General features: G+C 33.5%; 1 protein-coding gene across 4 annotated transcripts in view; it reads left to right on the forward strand.

Moving 5' to 3' along the window:
* Positions 1-24,024, forward strand: part of TENT2 (terminal nucleotidyltransferase 2) — a 55,189-nt gene that overhangs the window by 14,571 nt on the left and 16,594 nt on the right. For 3 of the 4 annotated variants that reach the window (XM_028511104.2, XM_036020461.1, XM_036020459.1), the window contains 7 exons: positions 5,516-5,630; positions 5,722-5,813; positions 7,421-7,499; positions 9,413-9,482; positions 15,957-16,033; positions 16,405-16,533; positions 20,555-20,598. In XM_028511104.2, the coding sequence (XP_028366905.1) occupies positions 5,516-5,630; positions 5,722-5,813; positions 7,421-7,499; positions 9,413-9,482; positions 15,957-16,033; positions 16,405-16,533; positions 20,555-20,598 (606 nt within the window). The remainder of the gene's footprint in view (positions 1-5,515; positions 5,631-5,721; positions 5,814-7,420; positions 7,500-9,412; positions 9,483-15,956; positions 16,034-16,404; positions 16,534-20,554; positions 20,599-24,024) is intronic. The other variant, XM_028511105.2, reaches the window with a different exon arrangement.

Here is a 24,024-nt window from a genome sequence, read left to right on the forward strand (position 1 = left end):
CTGTACTGTGAAAGCCTGTGATATAAATGGAATCAGACCAATTTTTTGAATGACTATATAAGAATCTTACATATGGAATTTTAATATATGTATGCAGTTAGATTCATTTTTATGGAATTTATAAGTATTGTAGCACTGCATTTTTGCATGTATTTATATATTTAAAACTTTTATTAACTATTAAAACTCACTAAATAACTACTAGTTCTACATATGAACTAGGTGTATGTTGAGTCTCAATAACTTCAGTAACATAATTCACATTAGTTAATATCCTGTAAAATATGGTTCCATATTAATAACCTTTTCTTTGCCTAGTAGCATAGAGAAAGATTCTCTTAAATCTTATGTTCTTGGAACAAGCATTTATATCAAAGGGATAAAGATACATTTTACTGTTAAACCAATTTCTTTGACTGCTACTCCCTACCTGCCTATTTGTGAGAGAAACAAGGCAAGCAATTAGTTCTGTGCTTATTCTTTAAATGAACACTTTTTAAGAAAACGAATATAAACTGATTTCTCTTCTTTTGCAGGCATTCTACCTATGCTATGTCATTTAGTTTTTTCAACTCCCCCGTGGCATGGATATTATCCTAATTTTACTGAGGCTCAAAAAGCTAAATAATTTGTTCAAGGTCACAGCAAGTTAGATGACAAAACCAAGATTTGACCTTTGTCTCAAATAATTCAAAAACAAGGAACTTAAGGTGCTTAAAGTCAAGGGTAGGGAGATGACATTCTTAGAACTGACTGTAATACCAGGTAATTTGTAATAGTAATAGCTAATATTTATTGACTTTCTTTGCCAGCAGTGTGTGCAATGGTTTGTATGATTTATCTCTGCCACAGTGTGAAGTGAGTGGGATGGTCACTATGTCATGAAAATGGAGCAGTGGTTTGGAGCCTTGAATTCACAGTGCGGTGCCATCGAAGGTTTTAGAATAGAGGAGGAATAGCACAATCAGACTTATATTTCTGGGAAGACAGTTCCCACGGTCTAGTGGAGTTTGGTTTGGAATAAGGAAGGCCTGGAAGATGGATGACTACCTTGAATGCTATTAAATTTGCTCAGATGAGAGGTGTTGAAGCTTTCAGTTGTGTCAGGTGGGCAGGTGGGAAAGATGTGAGAGACCATGCATAAGGAAAATTGATAGGATGTGTGGAATGATTGAATGTAGAGGAGACGGGGAGAGAGAGACAGAGACAGACATCATTGACTCTAATTGATATGATTCTGGACTCCTACCAGATAATGAAACTAGATCCTAGATTTGGGGAATATAAGCTAATCGAGGAACTATCAAGAGCTATTTGAAACTGGGAACATCTGCTACAACATCTGTGCTCTTGAGAAACCTCATGTTCTGCAAATTGTACACTAAGCATATAGGACTATGGGAAAATAGGGCTGGAACAGACCAAATAATTTTGTAACCAGAACACTAGCGAGAATAATAATTGCTGCCTTGGGAAATAAATTGGACAGACCAGTAGGTGGCTTAGCATGGCCGGATGCTGCTAGAGGCAGAATATACAGAATATACAGAATACAGTTGAGATTGGCTTGGGGTTGGCACTGAACCAAGGCATTTAAAAAAGTAGAGCTCTGAGTCAGTGAGGCTGCTTGCTGTTAAGGTAGACACAGAAGGAAACACACCAGCAGAGAGCTGTGTGAGTCTGGGGGTATGTTTTATTGATTGGGAACCCTGAGTGCAGATGTTTCTTTTGGCTGTTTTAGATGTGTAAGGACTCCTGCCCATGCAGCAGCCAAGCTGAGGGCTTTTTTTCTTTCTTATGGTTTGAATTCCAAGGTTTTAGTTCTGTAGTACAAATCAACCCAACTGACAGGTTAAATTGATACTATTCTCCTACTTACCAGTCATCTATAAGCTAATTGGTATTGTGGGAAAATGTATTATTGCTGAACTGGAGGTATGTATTTCAGAAGCAAGGCCGGGGACCAAGATTTGAATCCTGAAATCACCTGCAATAAAAGTGACAATTGAAACTCCTAGAGTAGATTACATTCTGTATTTATTTAGTATTGAACAAATATTTCTGAGTGCTAGTTATGTAGCACAATTTTGTGCTAAATATACATGGTCTCTTTACCATGTACATACAGTATAGTGAGAGGTAGATCCACTAAAAAACAACCATGCATCTCTGGCTGGTGTGGCTCAGTGAATTGAGTGCTGGCCTGTGAACTGAAAGGTTGCTGGTTCCATTCCCAGTCAGGGCACATGCCTGGGTTCTGGGGCAGGTCCCAAGTTGGGGGCATGCCAGAGGCAATCGATGTTTCTCTTATGCAAGAGAAACAGCGTTTCTTGGTGTTTCTTTCTGTTTCTTTTTCCCTCCCTTCCTTCCCCTCTCTCTAAAAATAAATAAATAAAATCTTAAAAAAAAACCCAGCCATACGAATCACAGTTATTTTTTATACATGTATAAGTGCTGTGAAGGAAAATTACAGAGTGCTGAGGGATGACTTAGAGGAGGTAATATTTGAGCTGGGATTTGAAGAATAGTAGGAGTTAACTAGTGAAAGAGTGGTGGGGTGTAGAGAGTGCTTTAGAGAGAAGGAACAGCATGGTTGAAGGTCCTAACGTAGAAAGGAGAATGGTATGTGCAAAGAAGTGAAAAGAGCCCAAGGTGGTGGCTACAGTTGGTTGATTAGGGGGAAAATGGCTGAAGTGTGGTAGAAGTGGGAAGAGGGAGCAGATCATGCAAACACTTGTATGTCCTTTTGGTCTTCAGCATAAGAACAGTGGTGATTTTTTCAGGAAGAGAGGAATGAGTTAGAATTATTCTGACTTCATTGTATGAAGTTGAACAAGTGTGGATGTAGGACAGTTATTGTGTTGACTATTATAGATGAAAGGTAATGGTGCCTTGAATCAGGAAGTGCTGGTAGTTAAGAGGAAGAGAAAATGATGGAGTTAAGCTATGTTTGGGAAGTGGAATTGATAAAATTTAATACTAGGTTAATTAGCTCATCTAAGCTTCTGAAATATTGACATTTTGGACCAACTTTCTTTGGTGTGGACAGGCTGCCCTGCGTATCCTAAGGATGTCTAGCTGCATTCCTGGCTTCAACTCACTAGATGCCACTAATGCCCAGTCATGACAACCAAAAATGTCTGCAAATATTGCCAGATATCCCTTGGGGGACAAAATTGCCCCTGGTTGAGAACCACCGGATTATATAGAAAAGAAGACATTGAGGGTCACTTCCAAGTTTGTAGCTTTTACAACTGGATCATGATAGTATCACTCACTGAAATAAAATAAAATCTAAGAGGAATAAGATTTGTGTGTGTGTATTATCTCATAGGTATTAAGAGGGTGAGCAGTAGTCTCAAGAGTTCTGTGGACATGTTGCCTTTAATGTGCATTTGAAACATCAAATTAGGTATTTGAAGATAGTTTAATATATTACAGATCTGTAATTCAGGGGCAAGGTATTGACTAGAAATGTACATTTATTTGGTAAGTATCAGTATATAGATGGTAATTGAAGCTGAGAATATGGATATGATTGTACAGGGAGAGAAAAGAGCCAGATCCAGGAATGATTGAAATACTGATAAATTGAGAAAGAAATGTAAACTAAGAAGTGTAAACTTAGGAGTATATACAACTGTTTTGGGAAGTTTGGCTGTGAAGGCGAGGAGCAAAAGGTGGGAAGATGAACAGATTTATTTATGTATTTAGTTATTTATATAGTGGGAGAAACTTTAGTTACATATAAAAGGAATGGGTTACCATAAAATTTTGTCTCTTTCATTGCCAAGTTGCCCAGACTGCCTCTGCCTTCTTAAAATGAATATTCTAAACATGATAAAAGAAAGTGTTTTAAATGATGGGTGAGATGTGTGCCTTGTCATGGGCTCTGGGGCAGGCCTAAAGAGAGAAGTTGGAAGTGAGAGAGAGATTGGAAAGCTGAGGTACAATATTTGTGACCTGGAGGTGGACTTAAGGCTTGAATACAAATCTATTGGGATTGAAAACGGTGGGGAGAGGACAATTTGTCTGACAGTATCTGATAGGAGAGGTAAAGAGATGACATTTTATTCAGATACATCATTAGTTTGCTGAATACGTAAGAAGCTGAGGAATATCTGGTATCCTCAATTTTCTTAGTATACTTTAATATGAAGTTAATGGCTAAATTTAAAAGATGCCAATTTTGTGATTTTTTATTTTTTAAAAGATTTTATTTATTTTTTATTATTATTATTTTAAAAATGTTTTATTTATTTAGTTTTAGAGAGATGGGAAGGGAGGGAGAGAAACATCATTGTGTGGTTGCCCCTCACATGCCCCCACTGAGGACCTGGCCTGCAACCCAAGCAATGTGCCCTGACTGGGAATGGAACCGGTGACCTTTCAGTTTGTAGGCCAGGACTCAATCCACTGAGCTACACCAGCCAGGGCCAATTTTGTGATTTTTAAATTTTTGTTCAGTTTCATCTCTTAGCAACTCAGATATAAGAGCAGAGAAGGTGATCGTATTGACTTAAAATTAAGATTTTGTAGGATAATGTTGTTAAGGCATGATAAAAGAGTGGCTCAAGGGATGTGTTCTGGGGTGTAGAGTGGATAGGGACAGAAGTAGTGCTATCCAGGTGCTGATGGGTTGGGAAGAAAGGGAGGATTTGAGGGAACCCAGGTTTGTGTGGTTCTAGGGCAGAACTGAACAAGATTGAAGCCAAGATAGTAATATTGGAATTTAAAATTTCAGAGCCAGAGAAGTTCTGTTTTAGTGCAAAGACCACATAAGACTGTGGGAGTGTAACACTGATGAAAACTATTGGAATAAAAGAAGTTCAGAAATGGTAGAAGTATGTTGTGGAATGTAGCTCATTATAGATATGGAAATCCCCTATAGTGATGGCCAAGGTTAGGTTGAAGGGGAAAGTGTAAACCAGATAGGTAGGTAAACAGGGAGATCTGTCTATGGATGGCAACAGTATGTCAGAGTTCCAGGCATTACTGTAAGGATGGGGCAAGGGTGGTTTGCAATGCACATAGAGGACCAGGGACTTTTCTTATAAGCTCTGTTTATTTCTGGTACAAATACCAAGGCTTGGGCACATGTTTTATTTAAAGGGACAGATGGTGTATATTTTAGATTCCCCCACTTACATATGGTTTCTGTCACATCTGTTTATTTGTTTGTTTTTTCTAACCCTTTAAAAATATAAGAACCATTCTTAGCTCGTCCAAAACCAGTCAGCAATTGAAGGTTGGAGTCTGTGCTGTCCCATAGACTATACTTATCATGAATTATCTGTGACTAGTGCATTATACTTTACTTTGTAGAAGTTAGTAGCTATTTCAGTTACTAAGTAACTATTGTTACTTAAGTAACAGTTTTGATTGGAAAGGGTTAAGGAGAAATTATGTATTTATTTTTAAAATACTCTTGGTAGTATTGTTTTACACTTGTCACTATGCTAAGGACTTTTACACTTTTAAACAAAATTTTTATTTTTTTTGTGGTGGATTCAAGTTGAGTCAGCAGATACTGGAGTTATTTGAAGCATGTCAGCAGCAAGTAAGTGATTTAAAGAAGAAAGAACTCTGTCGAACTCAGCTGCAGAGAGAAATTCAACTGTTATTTCCACGTATGTCTCCCTATTTTTCATGCCCATTATGTATATGAATTTCTGTTTAAAATTATAAATAATACCTTATAATTCTTTTCTGTTTCTCTAGAAAGCAGGCTTTTTTTGGTTGGGTCCTCTTTAAATGGCTTTGGTACCCGGACAAGTGATGGTGATTTATGTCTAGTTGTGAAAGAGGAACCAGTAAGTAATGAAACATTTTTTTTCTCGTGTTAAGTCATTTAGGACATTTTATATAAAAGTCATTGAGGAAAATAACTTGTTTTGCTTTAAATAGCTCTTTGGATTCTTTGTTTATAGTATACCTTCAAGGAAAGCCAGGAAATACTTCTTTTTCTTTTAAGGTATTTGTACAATAAGCATAACAGGAATTTTAGCATTAATTTATTTTTACGTTGTTAAAGTGAGATGGCTTCACTGTGCATTTAAAGAGCTCTGTCTCTGTTTTGAACTGTCACTGGGTTATATATGTTACCAGGATGCAGCAGAGGGGAAGAACATGTGTCAGTATTACCTTCTTGATATATTTCCTTTATATTTGAATTTTCAGTGATTCTTTTTTTAGTCTTCATTTTTTTTTACCCCCTTGAAAATACTATGGGATTTAGAGTTCTTATTTTGGGAATACAAAAGGAGACATTTCACCGAAATTTAAAATAAAGCTATTGTGATATGTCTCTCCTGATATTTTGGCTTTGTTCTTTTTATTTTTATTAAATTTTGTTATTTAGTATTGTGTTTATTTGAATTTCCTGTTAACTGGTACCCTTGTGTATCCTTCATACCACAGTAATTGCTGACATGAAGCAGCCTCTTAAATATGCTAAGGTCTCTTCTGAATTACCAAAGGTTAAATTATTTCAATATAATTTTAAAAGGCGTTATTATAGTTCAGCTCTTTAAAAATACAAGAAAAATCTATTGAGTGGTAATATATGCTTTTACTATTCCTATTATTTTACTAACAAAATTGGCTTCTAGTTACTGTAAATCAGAAAGATTTATTTCAGGAAAGAAACTTTTTCTAGGCTTTGGGATCCTACAAAGGAAAGTTTAAAAAACTCAGAAATAATAAATACAGTAGAGAATACTGGTGTTTTTTTTTATTTAAAGATTTTATTTATTTATCTCTAGAGAGAGAAGGGAGGGAGATAGAGAAACATCAATGTGCGGTTGCTGGGGGTTATGGCCTGCAACCCAGGTATGTGCCCTGACTGGGAATCGAACCTGCAACACTTTGGTTCACAGCCCGCGCTCAATCCACTGAGCTACGCCAGCCAGGGCAATACTGGTGTTTTAATTAAAACTTTCTGTCATGTAATTATAGTATACTCAGGCACATTTCACTAACCTTTCAGTCTTATTCACATGCCTGAATCACGTTGCCACAACTTATACTGAGATGCCATAGATTTGAACCTTATCCTTAAGCAGTTCATAATGTGGATTGGGAAATAAAACATGTTACAGAAAGTTAAAATTTTGTTTATTTTTTTTGAGAACATTGCTTTTTGTACATTTATACTAAAGGAAAACATGATGTCTATGGCTCTTTCAATTTTTCAATTAAAATTGTGCTTTAGGTTTAAAATCAGGAATTGGTTTAGAAATGCTGATGTGAAAGACAATATAAAGATTGGCTTTTCCTATAATGTAATTCAGTGTATATTGAAAAGTAACTCCAAAGAAAAGCATACTTTATATGTTTTATCTTTGTTGAGATACATTAAGAAAATGAAACACTAAGGTTAGTCATATAATGAAAAAACACCTTATTTTTAACTTTTCAGTGTTTTTTTCAGGTAAATCAGAAGACTGAAGCACGGCATATACTCACCTTAGTCCATAAACACTTCTGTACTAGACTTTGTAAGTCTGATATGCCTCAAGTTCATATGTCGTCTGACATAACTATTTATTTAAAATGTTTGTCTCACTTATTTTCTGGTAAGAATTGTTTATTTTCTGATCAGGAAAGGTATTATGTGGATCTTTTTTTCCAAATGAATTCCTTTAAGTTTGATTGGAAAGAGTGACTATTCAACAGTTCTTTATTGAGTTTACTTGCAAGATATCACACTGAATGCAATGGAGAGCTCATGTAAGCTTCAGTTCTTTTTCTCAAAAGGTTATAGACTGTAATGTCAAGTATCTGTCAAAAGCCAAAAGAGTGATACAGAGAAAGTCTTATTCAGGTGAGGGAGAGAGAATTTCATCTTGTCTTGAAATGAGATGGAATTTAGGACATCAAATTTTAAAAATAGATCCCTGAATTTGAAGCCCAAGTGAATTACTCCAAAAGAAAGCAAAATTATTAACTTAGGCAATTTTATTGTAAGATATTATTTGAATAAACTAAGCAGATTTTAGTTCAAATGTTAAGCTATCTCAAATAATTTATTTTAAACATCCACAGAACATTGTGGACAGTTGAAGTCACACTGTGTGATATTGGAAAGACATTTTTGCATTTATTTAACAGATATTTTTGTTTGTCAGACTTTGAGGTGGAAAATTCAAAATCAAGTAAAAAGTTAGTGCCTTTGAACAGCCTACATCTATTAAAGAAGAGAAGTTGATTATTTATTTTAGTGGAGTGAAGTTTTTAGATCTGTGAAATAAAGGAGTAATTCATTCCTTAAGGGGGTTTTTAACAGCTAGTATTATAATTATAAAATATTAAATGTGAAAGGGACCTTAGAGATCATCTAATTCAAATGAAAGGGGTTTTTTTGTTGTTATTTTTAGTATGTGAGAAGACTCATGACCCAGGGGTTCAATAACTTGCAGAAGTGTAGTTTGTTTTTGTTTTGGTATTAGAACTTGTACTTGGAACTTGAACTTTTTTTTTTTTTTTAAGATTTTATTTATTTATTTCTAGAGAGGGAAGGGAGGGAGATAGAGAGAGAGAGAGAGAGAAACAGTATGTGGTTGCTGGGGGTTATGGCCTGCAACCCAGGCATGTACCCTGGCTGGGAATCGAACCTGCGACACTTTGGTTCGCAGCCTGTGCTCAAACCACTGAGCTACGCCAGCCAGGGCCGAACTTGAACTTTTAATTCCTTATTTTTCACTAAACCTCACTGAATTCTTACACATCAATTCTATTTGAAACTTGGTATGGGAGTATTTTATGATTTTGGTGGTAAAGCATAATAACAGAAATTTATAGTTTTTATATCTAGTATTCTTTAGTTAAAACCTTAGGAAATTTCTCATTTGGTAAAGTTTGTAGTTTGTTTTTTGTACATTTTTGTATTTTCCCAAATTTCTACACTGAACAATATATTACTTTCAACTCAGAAAAAAAATATTTTAAAACTATGATGGAATAAGAAGTATGTAGATATGTGTTCTTTCCCTTAGAGGTCGTACTTATTTTGAGGTATCACGATCCATGTATCATGTTGTAAGCATTTATACATTTAAAATTCTTCATATGATTTTTATGCTGCCAGGGTATTTTGCTATGCCCTGAACCAGAATTTAGCTGTCCCACTGCTGCTAGCCTAGATATTTTTCATGCTTACATTGTTCTGAGGAACTTCTTTATAAATGTTTATAGATGTTAGACCACATTTCTGAAAATAACTTTATTATAAAGTCCTTTAAACGGTATTGGAAATTCCATTCTTAGAATTCAATAATGCCCTTTCTTTGCTTTCTTTTGCAAAGACTATATTTTCTTAAATTATTTTAGCTTAGTAAAATTCTATTTTTAAAGACTGTACATTGGTACAGTATGAGTTTGAGATGTATTCACATTATCTTTTATCCTTCAGCCGGCTACATTGAGAGACCTCAGCTGATTCGAGCAAAAGTGCCAATTGTTAAATTCAGGGATAAAGTCAGGTAAATAATTATTGAGTTCCCTATTTTCTCTGGCTTTAGGTAATTTTTAGATATTCTTTTGATATAGATAATTAAGAAGTGTATGCTGTAACATAATAGCTTATCTTCATTAGTTTTTAGAATTCACTTGATTTGGTCTTTGAAATAATTTTTAAAAATAGCCCAAACAATTTTTCATAACTATGTAGTTATTCAGCTTGAAATTTTCAGTATTTGAGACTACGCAATTTAAAGAGTATACACATTTATATTTCAGATTTTTTAAATGATTACTTGTTTTTTAGAAATCTAATGACTGTATTAAGAACATATCTTAATGAAATTTCACGTATCAAAGAGCTTGTTATAAATCTAACTATATATTCTAACAGTCTGGGTTCTGAATTTATTATAGGTATTGGAATTAGAATTTTTTAGATTATATCTGAATATGAAGTAAAAATGTTAGATATTGACTCTTTGTTAAAAAAACTGTTATTTTCTAAAAAAACAGGTTTCTGATAAATCAGGCTTTTTATTCCAGTTTTATGAAAGTAATACTGAAATATAGGTGTAAGTATATACGTAGCTAATCCTCATTATTCATGGATTCCATATTTGCAAATTCATTACCTGGTGAAATTTATTTTGTAATCCCATTTCCCCCTAAATTAATTCTTTTACCACTCTCATGGTCATTCATAGACATGTCCAAGTTTGGGAAATTTTGAGTCACCCATCGTGTGTATTCCAGTTGAGGTTAAATAATGTGACGCTCTGCCTTCTTGTTTCAGCTCTCATACTGTTATTTTCACAGTCTAGTACCATTTTTTTTTTACATTTTTGCTTTTGTGGGTAGTTTTGCTGTTTAAAATAGCCACAAGCCTAGTGCTGAGGTACTGTCTTGTGTTTCTGTGTACAAAGCTGTGTTCTGCTTTATAGGAAAATAATGTGTGTTAGATATGCTTTGTTCAGGCATGCGTTACAGTGCTCTTGGCTGTGAGTTCACTGTTGATGATTCAATAATGTATTAAGTAAGGTGTCTTTAAACAGAAATGCACATAAACAGTTACATGTTAATCCGTTGATGAAAATGTGACTGAAGACCTGTAGAGAGACATAACTATTTCCTGTAGGGGCAATGGTTTAGTAGTCACTAATTCAGCATTTACAGTGACTTTATAGAACATAGCTACTGTTAATCAGAATTGACTGAATATATATGTATTTTGAGTGAAACTCCAGATATATTCCTGGCTTAAACCTTTCCTATCAAAACATCCACTCTATAAATAATTTATTGAACTTTTATAAAGTAAATAAAGTCTAAAGCACAAAGATATAGAGAGATAAAACAAACTAAACATAAATAAACTATTAGCAAATTATAATTGTTTTAACATATATGGTTATAGAAACAGTTGTATTCTTATTCAAGATTATTATACAAACTTTATTTTTAACTATTCTTTATAAACTTCATTTTATAATTTTCTCTACAAACCATTAAAAAAATTCCATTTTGACAACTAAAAATAACTGATGTTATCATTTTGATGTAAACCTTTCAGTCTCTTTTTTGTGCAAATGAGTGCAAGAGTTTTTAAAATGAATGTTGAGATCATATTTTTTATGCAGTCATATATCATAAACACTGTTTATATCATTGAATATTTTCTGACTTCATTTTTAATGGCTTTCAGTATTTCATTGAGTGAATATTGTCATTAACTTACCCATTCCCCTGTTAAAATAAGCATTTTGTGTATAAAATTTTTTCTATATAAATAATTACTTTAGTGTTTCCAGAAGTAGAAGTTGAAGCAAGTGCTATGGATATTTTTAAAGCTCTAAATTCATATTTTTGAAAAGTTTTTAAATATGTGTTTTTAGAGAGGGAAGAAAGGGAGAAAGAGAAGGAAAGAAACATTGCTTGAGAGAGAAACATCAGTTGACTGCCTCCTACACATGCCCCTGACCAGTGACCAAACCCACTGACCTGGAATGGAACCAGTGACTTTTTGTTTTGCGGCATGATGCCCAACCAACTAAGCCATACCAGCCAGGGCAAAAGTTGTTTTTGTGTGTTTGTTTTCTGTTTCGTTTTAAATTTTATTTATTTATTTTTAGAGAGGGGGGAAGGAAGGAAAAATAGAGAGAATCATCATTGTGTGAGAGAAACATTGATCAGTTGCCTCCTTCTTGCATACCCCCAACTAGGGATGTGGCCCTCAGCCCAAGCACTGCCCTGACCAAGAATCAAACCAGTGACCTTTTGGTTTACAGGCTGGTGCTCCATCCACTGAGCCACATCAGCCAGAGCAGGACAGAAGTATTTTTTATTGCAGACTAGTTTTAACCTAAGTGTTTTGTTCTCTGTTGAGTTACATAGAGGAAATGAAAACTGTTTTCACTGTTAGGTTTGCACAAACACAATTAAAGAATATAGCTCCATTGTTACCATATGTTTCCCAAAGCCAAATATATATATATCTCTGAAGTGTTAATACCACTATCCATTTTTATCAACATGCATGGATAATCAAAAAACTACAGAATTTTTTTCTCTAAAAACAAGAAAATATGAAATAGTAAATTTGAAAATTTTATGATTAAAAGCTGTGGAAAGTAAATTTAATAAGTTTTTATTTTTAAGTAAAATTTAGTTAAACTAGTAAGTTTTTATTTTTAGGCAGTGTTTTCTTAGAAAAACTTTTTTTTAGAGGCTTGGAACTTTTTTTCCAATTACAGTTGACATACATTATTATATCAGTTTCAGGTGTACACTGCAGTGATTTGACATTACAGAACGTTCTAAGTGATCATCCCAATAAATCTTGCACCCATCTGACACCATACATAGTTATTAGAATATTATTGACTACTCTCTATGCTGTACTTTACATCCCCATGACTGTTCTGTTACAGGCAATTTGTACTTCTTAATCCTTTTACCTGTTTCACCCATCCCTCCAACTCCTCATCCCATCTGGCAACTCAAAATATTCTCTGTATCTGTGAGTCTGTTTCTGTTCTGCGTGTTCATTTTATATTTTAGAATCAGTTGTTGATAAATATGTATGTATTGCCTTTTTGTTGTCCATACTTTTGTTTTTTTTTCTTCTTAAAGAAGACCCTTTAACATTTCATATAATACTGGTTTGATGATGAACTCCTTTATCTTTTTCTTTCTTTTTTTGGCCTTGAATGGTCTTCGTTTTATTTTTTAATAATATTTTTATTGATTATGCTGTTACAGTTGTCCCAATTTTTTCTTCTTTACCTTGCTGCACCCAGTATTGTCCACTCCCTCAGGCAATCTACACATCTTTGTTCATGTCCATGGTCCTGTGCATAAATTCTTTGGCTACTCTATTTCCTGTACTGTACTTTTACATCCTCATGGCTATTCTGTAACTACTAATTTGTACTTCCTCGTCCCCTCACCTCTTCATCCATTCCCGCACACCCTCCTCCCATCTGGCAACCATAAAAATGCTCTCTGTATCCATGATTCTGTCTCTGTTCTTGTTTGCTTAGTTTGTTTTTTTAGATTCAATTGTGATTGATATGTATTTATTGCCGTTTTATTGTTCATAGTTTTGATCTTTTCCTTTTACTTCAATAAGCCCCTTTAACATTTCATGTAATAATAGTTTGGTGATGATGAACTCCTTTAGCTTTTTCTTGTTGGGAAGCTCTTTATCTGCCCTTCGATTCTAAAAGGTAGCCTTCCTGGGTAGAGCAATCTTGGCTGTAGGTCCCTGCTTTTCATAACTTTGAATATTTATTGCCAGTCCCTTCTAGCCTGCAAAGTTTCTTTTGAGAAATCAACTGACAGTCTTATGGGAACTCCCCTGTAGGTAATTAACTTCTTTTCTCTTGTTGCTTTTAAGATTCTCTTTTTATCTTTAAACTTAGACATTTTAATTACGATGTGTCTTGGAGTGGGCCTCTTTGTATTCATCTTGTTTGGGATTTTCTGTGCTTCTTGGACTTACATGTCTATTTTCTTCAAGTTAGGGAAGTTTTCTGTCATTTTCTCCCAAATGTTTTCGGTTTCTTGCTTTCTTCTCCGTCCAGCACACTTATGTTGTGAATGTTGGTGTACTTGAAGTTGTCCTGGAGGCTCCTTACACTGTTCACTTTTTTTGGATTCTTTTTTTTCTACTGCTGTTCTGATTGGGTGTTTTTTGCTTCCTTACTTTCCCGATGTCTGATTTGATTTTCTACTTTATCTACTTCACCTTTGATACTCTATAATGTATTCTTCATTTCAGTTAATACAGTCTTTTGTGGCTGTTTTTTTATGTTTTCTAGTTCTGCTTTTATGTTTCCTATCTCTTTTTTGAAGTTCACACTAAGTTCATTTACTCTTCCCCTAAATTCATTGAGTATCCTTATAACCAGTGTTATGACTTTGCTGCATCTAGTAGATTGCTTGTCTCCATTTTGTTTAGTTTTTTTCTTGGAGTTTTGTTCTCTTCTTTCATTTGGGGCATATTGATTTGTGTCCTCATTTTGGCAGCCTCCTTGTTTTTGTTTTTATGTATTAGATATTCTGCTCTATATCCCAGGCTTTGTAGAATGGCCTTATGTAGTATGTATTCTGTAGGATGCAAAGACAGGCAGCAACCACTGACCTCTTATCATCATGGATGGTTAGCTGCGCAGGGGCCAACTCCACAGAGCTGGTCTGTCTTCATTGGGTCTCTGGTGCTGACTGAGTCTGCTCCTTGAGTGTATTGATTATGGAGGTGGTCAGGTGGTGGTTCTTTAATGTAGTTGGAAGCTGTCCACTGGGTACACTGGCTGTGGGACCTCTTGGGAGGTATAGGTCAAGGTTTTCCCTGGCTGCGTTCAGCCTGGGCCACACAGCATGAGATACAAAGCAATCTGCAGATGGCTGCTTTATTTGTGCTGGGTTTAGAGGTGCCCAGGGAAGGCCAGGCTGTGAACCAAGGCTGGCTGATGACAGTGGCAGGCCTGAGGCCACTTAATGAGAGGTACAGGGCATGGTGAGGCCTCATGCTGCCTGTGTGAGAGATTTTAGGAAAACCTGAAGATGAGCCATGGCAGGCCATATGTATGCAAAAGCCACTGGAAATAGCTTGGGTGGATCTGAAAGCTGGGTGGGGAGGTATTTCAGGGAAGCATCAGGTTGAGCCACGTTGATAGAGTCTAGGATACAACATCTGCCTGCCAGCTCTGTGGGGGGAGGGCTCAGACAAGGAACAATGTAGCATCAGCCTCTGCCAGCACTTCCGTCTGGGAGAGAGCTGCCCCTCCAGCTGTTTTCCTGATGCCAGACACTTTCCTCCTCTATGTCTCTGGTACCTTTAAAGCTGCTGCCCCAACTCTGGAACTCAGAGGGATTAAGTCCAAGTAAATCTGAGTGAGGGCCCTTTAAGAGGAACTGTCTGGGACTCTAGCAATCCTCTGTCTCCCTTAGTTTCAGTTCCCGCTGTTTTTCAGCCAGAAGTTACAGGGACTTGTCTTCCTGGCACTGAAACCCTGAGCCGGCTGGCCTGGTGTGGGGCTGGAACCCCTCTCTGCTCAGTGGGGACCTATACAACCCAGATCTCCTGATTTTTATCAGCCACACAGGGTTGTGGGACCAGCCTAGTCAACATCTACCCTTCCTTCAACTGTGGGTGTGGCGGCTTCTTTAATTCCACAGTCGTGGGACTTTCTTTAAGCCCGATTTCAAGTGTTTCTGAGTGATGGTTGTTCTGTAGTTTAGTTGTAATTTTGATGTGGTTGTGGAAGGAGGTGAGCACTACACTTATCTGCTCTGCCATCTTGACTGGAAGTCTCATAGCAAAGCTCTTATACGCTGAGTAATCTTTCTTTTATTTTGAGTTTAGCCATTCGTCATAGATCTATTGTTATTGCCCCTTTTCCTAATTTGTTAACTGCATATCTTTTCTTTTAAAGAAGTGTCTCTCTTTTGTGTGTGACTGTTACAATTTTTCCCAGACATCAGTAGCTAAATTTGGCATGATGTTATAATTTATGAATTTTTTGGAGGGAATATAATGTATAGACAGAGCTTTCATTTTTTTTTTGTCTGTGCTGTTTGGCTTTTTATTCCTGTTTTGTGTTTTTTTTCAAGCAGATGTTATAATTCTAAATTAGTTGAGAATATATAACTTAATGGAATAACTTACCTAGAAATGTTTGGTCACATAATTTTGTTTATCTGGAAAGGACTGCAAAACTTTTACATTATTTTTGTTAAGGATAATTGAAGCCTTGCCAGTATATTACAGATCTTTCAATAGTAATCCTATTTTGTAGTTTTAAAACGCACTAGATCCTATTAAAATGATATACTGAGTATGTATTCACTCTTAATTTCTTTAGTGTTTTAGGTCTTTGGCCTTTGGGGCCATGCTATATTTACATCATTGGATGGATGGATATTAATTTATTTATGAGGAAGGTAGTTTAATTTCTACTGGCTAAAGTTTTTTTCTATTTCTTTTTTAATAGTTGTGTCGACTTCGACTTGAATGTAAACAATATTGTTGGAATAAGAAACACATTTCTTCTCAGAACTTATGCATACCGTAAGTTTTATTTCCAAATAATTATCAGCTTTTCTGTTTATTCGTCATTCTTTCTTCCTTTTTAAAGATATTTGTATTCAATGCTGACATCTCTTTGATTGTTTATGTATAGTATCTTATTTTTTATATGTAAAATGTGTTGCTTCACTAAAATATATACTACCAGAGTTATAGGTCAATAAAATGAATTTTAATAATTAGCAATTTTTAAAAAGGTGGCTAAGATGTGCTTTAGAAATAAGACATTTATGGTAAACACTGTTTAATATACAGGCGGTGCTTTTTATTGGCATGTAGTTGATAAATAATGTAAACTTTAAAAGAAGCTACACTGTCTTCTTACCATTTTTAAGTTTTAATTTTACTTTCAGTTGAAAATCGAGTTCGTCCGTTAGTACTGGTGATTAAGAAGTGGGCAAGTCACCATGAGATAAATGATGCCAGTCGTGGTACTTTAAGCAGCTATAGTCTTGTATTGATGGTTTTGCACTATTTACAAAGTAAGTATTATGAGTTTTCCCCAATTTTTAAAATGGAAATGCAGTTAAACTTTATTATGTTGTCTTCCCTATTGACCCTAACTTCAAATAGCATTGTTCTAAAAATTTCATTTTAAGGCCCATTAGACCTTATTTTCTACTTTGTAGCTTTAACAAATGTTTTAGAAATGTTATTTCCTGGAAAGCATTTAAAAGAAGTTCTACTGTGTTTTTATTTTTTGACAGTTTTCTATATTCACTTTTATATTCCAAGAACTTACACCACTGTATTGTGGAACCATTTTCTTGAGGCAGATGAACGTACAGAAGACCTATAAAAATAAGCTCACATACTATTCATCATGTTTTTATTTTTTACTTGGAACAGGATTTAAATGATTTTCTTATTGGTCAAAGAAGCTTTTATTTTTTTTGAGCCGACATGGAGAAAGGGTGAAAATCTTGATGTTAATGTAATAGGAGACCATTTACCAGGATGTCTAGGATCTGGGCTGTTCTGGATTAATGATGTTGCCACATTTTAGAAAGTGATGTTGTAATATATTCATATCCTTTGACTCAGTAGCTCCATTTAGAAGAATTTATCATAAGGTAGTAATCAGGGATGCTTAATTGGATGTTTATGAGGCTGTTTTTCATGGTGTTTGTTGAGATAGTAAAAGATTAGAAATAATCCTAAATTTTTAGGGATGAGGGATGATTAAAATAATTAGAGGATACCACAATGTGAAATTTACACAGCCACTAAAAATCATGTTTTTCAGGTGTTTAATGATATATAAAAATATTCAAGCTATTTGAGTTTGTGTATATATTTATATGTGTGACAAATAATGTACCAGAAATTTATTGGGTTATTTATGGACAGTAGGATTTTTTTTTATTTGAATGATGAAATCAGATGATTACTTTTGAGTTGTTAAGAGACACTTAACATAGGTAAATGAGTCCGAGTTTTATGAATCCGTCATCAGAAAGTTTAATCTTTTTGTGGTCACAAAATTTCAAGCTAAGTATAAGATACATTTTTTTCATTGATGACCAGTTTTAGATATGTATTAGATGTTTGGCTCTTCTAAAAGGATTTGAAACATATGATATTGGCTGTTTTAGATACTACTCTCTCTCTCTATATATATCACTAATCATTTTTGTTCAGTTTTGCAGTTCAGTCTGAAAAATGGATTATTTTTGATGCTTTTTTAGTGAACTCTGTCCAGTTCACATTTATTAAAAATTGAACAGATTAGAAATATTTCTTATAAAATATAAAGAATAAAATGATCAACTTTATGTACCACCACCTACTATCTATTCATAATTTTTTAGTTTTAATTGTGATTTAAAAATTAAATTTGACTAAAACATTAAACATACATGAGCATCCATATGTACCCTATTTCTCCATTCTTAATTCATTACACTAGAAATTTTAATATGATTGCCTTTCTTTAGAAAAATGTACTTTAATCTCAGATACCCCAAGGTCTGGTTTTCACAAGAAATAGGGGAAAGGACCATCAAGGAACATGTATAAAGGACACATGGGCAAAGCCAAAGTGGGTAGGTTTGAGGGTGGGAGGCGGGGATGGGTGGGGTCGGGGTGCATGGTAGGGCAAAAATAGAGACAAATGTACTCAAACAATAAAAAAAGAAAAATTCAAACATTAGTATTTTACTGGTTTAATGAAATTTGTTAGCATTTGGTTTAGGTTTTTGTTAAACACATTTTATTTTTGATAGAGTGGTCCCATTTACTGAGTCAGTTTGTAATTATTGGTACTATCATCAACCATTTCTACATTCTAGGTCTTTGTTAAAGGATATCACCAACTCTGTACTCTGGCAAATTTAAGCCACTCCTCCCTAGGAGAAAATAGAGAGATTGAAATAAGTAGTTGCTTTTTTGTCATACGGGAGTCTACAGGGTGTGTCAAACAGACTCAGGTTTACCATAATGAACTGGTGTTTCCGATTTTGGCCAAGTTGTTCTCTCTCTCTGGCCCTAATATTGTCATCGATAATAGGAATAGTGGGATTAGATGACCTTTAAGTTTTGTTTAACTTCATAAATACTTTAATATTTTTTCTGCCATGAAAAGAAAGGAAACAGGTTACCTGTATGTAGAAAGGTTAAAAAGATTAAAATATTTCCTAGAGTGAATTTCAGTAGTCAGTAGTAGACTACTTATACATAGGAGTAAGACAAACACTTGAAAAACTACTGACTGCTTTAAGGTTGCTATCAGGATAGTGTTAGTAAGCAGCTGCCACAGTACACTCATTGCTTCTGTAATGACTAGTGTTTTTAAATCGTTAACATTTGTCAGGTAGGGATTTACCGAATGATAATACCTGTCCCCAAAGTTTCTAGATTGCTTAGTTCTAAAGGCTCTTTGTCTATTAAAAGATGTTAAACCTGTGGTTAGTATTTGTATTACTTTCCTAGAATTCTGATTATAATTCTAGAATCTAGAATGAGACAGACTTTCAAAAAAATTCTCTGTAACCTTTTCTTCATTCTCTTTTAAATTATGTTAATTTATTAGGAGTATTCAGTAAGAAAGGAACTCACGTTTTTAAGTAAACTAATTTCTAATAAAATTTTCCAATTTAATTTCTATATTATAACAATTATTAGAAAGCCATTAAAATGATATACAAATATAGAGACTTTTAGAATTAAAGTGAGTAGGGCTTGAGTTTATTTGTAGGGTTTTCTAGAATTTTGATCATTTGAATGCCTCTTGGGGAAGCAAATGTGTCATTATTGTCTAAGAGTTATTCTGGTAAGTAATGAGTGAATTTTTTCCTCTAATATTCTCAGTCATACACTGTGAAAATTCCCTATTATCATGGTATTTTATTTTATTCTGATTTGCAACTTGGAAATGAAGGATGATATAGAAGAGAAATTTAAATAGTATATAGTAGAAATTCATACATTTATAATCATAATTGGAGATCATGTAAGTTTGTCATAATGATTATATGTATGTTTATGTATTCCAGAAGTCATTTTAAAATGTTTTTGCTAACTAGCCAGTTAAAAGTAAATTAAAGATTATTATTGAGTTTATTTAATTATATACAATGTTTTTCTAATTCTTAAATTATCATAGTTTATTATATGGTACTACATTGGTCTTTAGTCTTAAATCTTGAAAATGCATTGTTTATATCTTAACATAACTATGATATTATATATTAGTTATTTATTATATTGTGGGTGTTGGATACTTGGCTTTTAATGTCATTTTCTGTATAATGGTGCGAAGTTACTGTTAATGCATTTACCGAGGTTGGATTTGGGTAAAGCTATTGAAGGAGGAAGAATGACAATTAAAAATAGAATAACATATGAAGATAATTATTCCTTTCTATGAAATTTTATTTTATAAAAGATTGGTTCAAATCTCGTGATTTAGATTTCTAAAATTTGCTGAGGCCTTCTTTTTAAAAATAAACAATTATATTAAAGATTTTTTCTTTCAGGTTTTTTTTTTTCCATCAGTAGGTCAGTTTCCAGAAACTACCTTAATTTTAGCATTGTTGTTTGTTAGAAAAAAATTAAATAATAAAGACACATTTGTGATGGAACCATTGTGGGCTGTATCTTTGGACTGACCTTAAAAAAATTTTTTTTGGTAATTACATTCATCTTAACAATGTTCATTCAATATCTGTAGAACAATCCTTGTCTTGTTATTTTGTGTGTGTGTCTGATGTTGGACCAAATGATGTGTGTCTACTTATTGACAGCCTGTTATTTTAAAACCATGTAAGGAACATTGGTTTACATAAAATACATAGACTATTAACAATCCTTAAGTTGTCAACTTAGATATATTCTGAATTAAAATTTTTTAGATATCAGAATTAACCTCACAAAATATATGGAAACTGTTGACTTTTAGGAGAAACCCTTGTAGTTTCATACTTGAGGGTCTTAGCTGACATATTATTGCTTTGCAAAATGAATTACATGAATCATGGAAGCTTTAAACTTTTTTTTTTATAGCCCTACCTGAACCCATCCTTCCATCCATCCAAAAAATTTACCCAGTAAGTGTTTCTTATAAATTATTATAATAACATATTATGACAAGTATATGTGAGACTATTTATTATATGTAGTATTAATGTGAATATGAAAGTAGTAATAGTTATACAACTTTCTAAGTAGATGTATTGGCGAGTAGGACATTAAAATGTTTCATATACTTTATCAGAAGACTCTGGTATTTTCTTTGGTTATTGGCAGACAATCTGGTCACTTTTGTTAATGGTGGAATTTTTTGCATGATACTCATGATTATCACCAAAGAGAATGAAATTAGTCCCATTTGGACTCATTTCAGTTTTCTTCATGCTATTTTAAAATACAGTTTTATAGCATTCCTTTAGTTAATGCAGAAGTTTTTCAGTCCAGTGTATGTATGATTTGAAAGCAGGAGAAAAAATTAAGACATTGAAACATTGGATAATTATGGTATCTTTTATTTGATTTTATTAAGTAATACAACAAAAGAGGTAACATTAGTACTCTCTCCTTATGCGCATAATATTAAGAATCCTGCTGAAGCTATTTGGAAATACTCAAGAAATGAAGTGTACCTACTAGTAAAAGTTTAGTATGGACTCAGTTTGAATTTAGAAAAACATAGGTAATGTACATATTCACAATACATATGAATACTTTTGTTTCTTCTTCAGTTTTTTGTGTTCTTTCCAGAATTCTGTTTTCTTCTTTTATAGTCCTATTGTTTTTGTTTTCCTCCATAGTCATCCTTGTTCCTGGTTTTAATTTGGAAATAATATTTAAGCTACTTATTTTGAATGTTTTACCAACCATCTTAAAACCACATAATTTTTGCCTGTAGTTTCATAAACTTACTAAATGGTCATATGACAAAGAAAAACAGTATCTAGCTTGAGTGATCAGTATTCAAGAACTTATTTTGTATGTATCACAAAATACAATAAATATACTTGACATGGAACTTAAATATAATTTAATCTTTGATAATTTAGAAGAACTGATGTTCTTGTTTTTTGAATATCAGTTATTGTAATACATACATGGAAAATGCCAGATAATTAAGGGTTTACTGTAATAGAGTTTTGCTGTAGTGAGGACCTCCCAATTTGTGGTGGGTCATTTAGTAGAAGACACCATTTATAATAATAACCTTTTGGGATTTGGATATCTAATATTTCTCCTTTTAAAGCTAATTTCTGCTATTATGAGGAATCATTACAATGATTTTCCAGTATTACTAGGGAACCAATATTTATGCTTTCAAACATGAAAAATGGAAGCATTAGAAAGTATAGAAAAAGTAAGTTGAATTTTTGAGTCTTATTCTTGAATGGTTTTCTCCCTCGATAAAGTATTGATTCTTTAGCTGATACTGAAAGGTCAAAGATAATGACTGGGTGTTTACTATTTTATTTTATTGTCCCAACTTGATTTTTCCTTTAAGTCCTAGGTTCAGTATAGAAAGAGCTGCATGTATTTTTCAGCATACGAAGGATCTAATAAACTTATTTTTTAATGAATCTATTATTATATGTTGAATAAAATACTTCTGTAGAAATCTCACTTAAAGCTGTGTGCTATGTGAAACACTTTTAGTAATACAAAATACAGATGAATTCTCAGTTTAATGCACTATGATTAGGGACAGAGATAATGCTTTCTAAAATACCCAGGCTCCTGCTACTGTATTCTAGTTTGAAGAGCCTTATTTTTACTTGTGGTTTTTTTTCCTAATTATTTGGTTTCTCCCCATGAGTCCTGACTTCTGTTAGCATACATTGCCTCTTACCCCACATTTTCCAACACTGTCTTGGTAATCTTATTTCTTACCTGAAGCAGACTTTAAAACTAGCCCAGCCCCAAGGCCTTAAAATACGCTAATAGCAAGACCAGCTAGATTTAAGGGTGTCTTAATTTATTTTCATTTGTGGTTACATTGCCATAAATACTTAAAGCACAGTATCTTTAATACATGATTGATGCTTACCTGGACAAAGAATTACTACCCCCTCTTAACAAGATTTTTTGTTTTGTCTGATACCTGTCACTAGAGTGCTTTTCTCAGTGGTCTCTCTGATGGAACAAGGCAATGAGCTTGTTTCTTACTACTAATAACTGTTATTTAGTATCTGTTTTTTTGTGGGCACACTGTAAATGTTATACACAGTATCTTTAATTCTAAGCAAATAAGCTTGTAAGGTAGGATCCTTGTTTCACAGATGAAACTTAAAAACGTTACATGATTGATCCAAGCTATTTAGTCACAAATTACAGATTCAGGAACTAGTATTTTTTCCATTATACTGTATTGTCTGAGGAAAGGCAAAATGATAGTAGCATTCACTAAAATATTTTTTAATCTAATTTCTATTGCTCATTACATTTTATTTGTGTATATCTGATTATTCCTATGTAGAAAAGCAGATATGACAGAATTTCAGCTTGTGCAAATGTTTGAGAATGACTTAAAACTTTAACAAGAAAAACTTTGTTACTTTACAAGAGAAAAAGATCCTTATATTTTGAACTCTAAGATAGATAACATAAATTTTTAAAAAAACGATAAAATTTTGGAATAGAATAAAATTTGTTAAATATATTATGCCCTTTTTAGTACTTGTATATATTTTCTCAAAATTAATAATAAAATATTTTAAAAATTAGTATAGTATTTCAATTTAATTATAATACTAAATTATGAAAGAAAAGATAAATATGTACCTTTATCTGCAAAAGCTATATAGTATAACATTATTGATCATTACTACTTAATTCTTAAAACAACACAAATGATAGAAGAGTTAAGGCAATGAAATTGAGTTAGTTGCCTTACTGTGGAGTTAAGGCAGTGAAGTTGAGATAGTTTAAATACATAAACTCAGATTAAGTTTAAGAAGAGGTCATTTGAATGCAAATGTATTATTAAGAGGATTTACCTAGATTTATTCTGGGTAGATTTATCAAGACAACTTATTTTTGTTTCTTTTCCTAATAGTATCTTCATATTTCAGGAAGGTGTTTATGTTAACAGAATAGAGATGTAAGAAAATAACCCTTCTTTTATAGTTGTAAAATAAAGAATTTTGAGAATGTGGAGTTCCTCTGTGCAGTTATGTATTGAAAATGCATTAAATTTTACATGCATACATTTATATACATACATATAGCAACTTTTTTCAGTTTTTAAAAAATTATTTTATTTATTATTATTTAAGACTCACCTGAAGATATGTTTATTAGTTTTAGAGAGGAGGGGAGAGGAGAGAGGGAGAAACACATTGATGTGAGAAATATCATTTGGTTGCCTCTCATACAAGCCCCTACTGGAAATTGAACCCACAATCTTGTGGCGTATGGGACAACAGTCCACCCAACTGAGCCACCTAGCCAGGGCAACTTATTTCGGTTTTGAAATGAGTGTAATACAGGGGAAATAATTACTTATATAA

Source organism: Phyllostomus discolor, chromosome 3 (genome assembly GCF_004126475.2).
Source record: "Phyllostomus discolor isolate MPI-MPIP mPhyDis1 chromosome 3, mPhyDis1.pri.v3, whole genome shotgun sequence".
NCBI classification, from domain to species: domain Eukaryota; kingdom Metazoa; phylum Chordata; class Mammalia; order Chiroptera; family Phyllostomidae; genus Phyllostomus; species Phyllostomus discolor.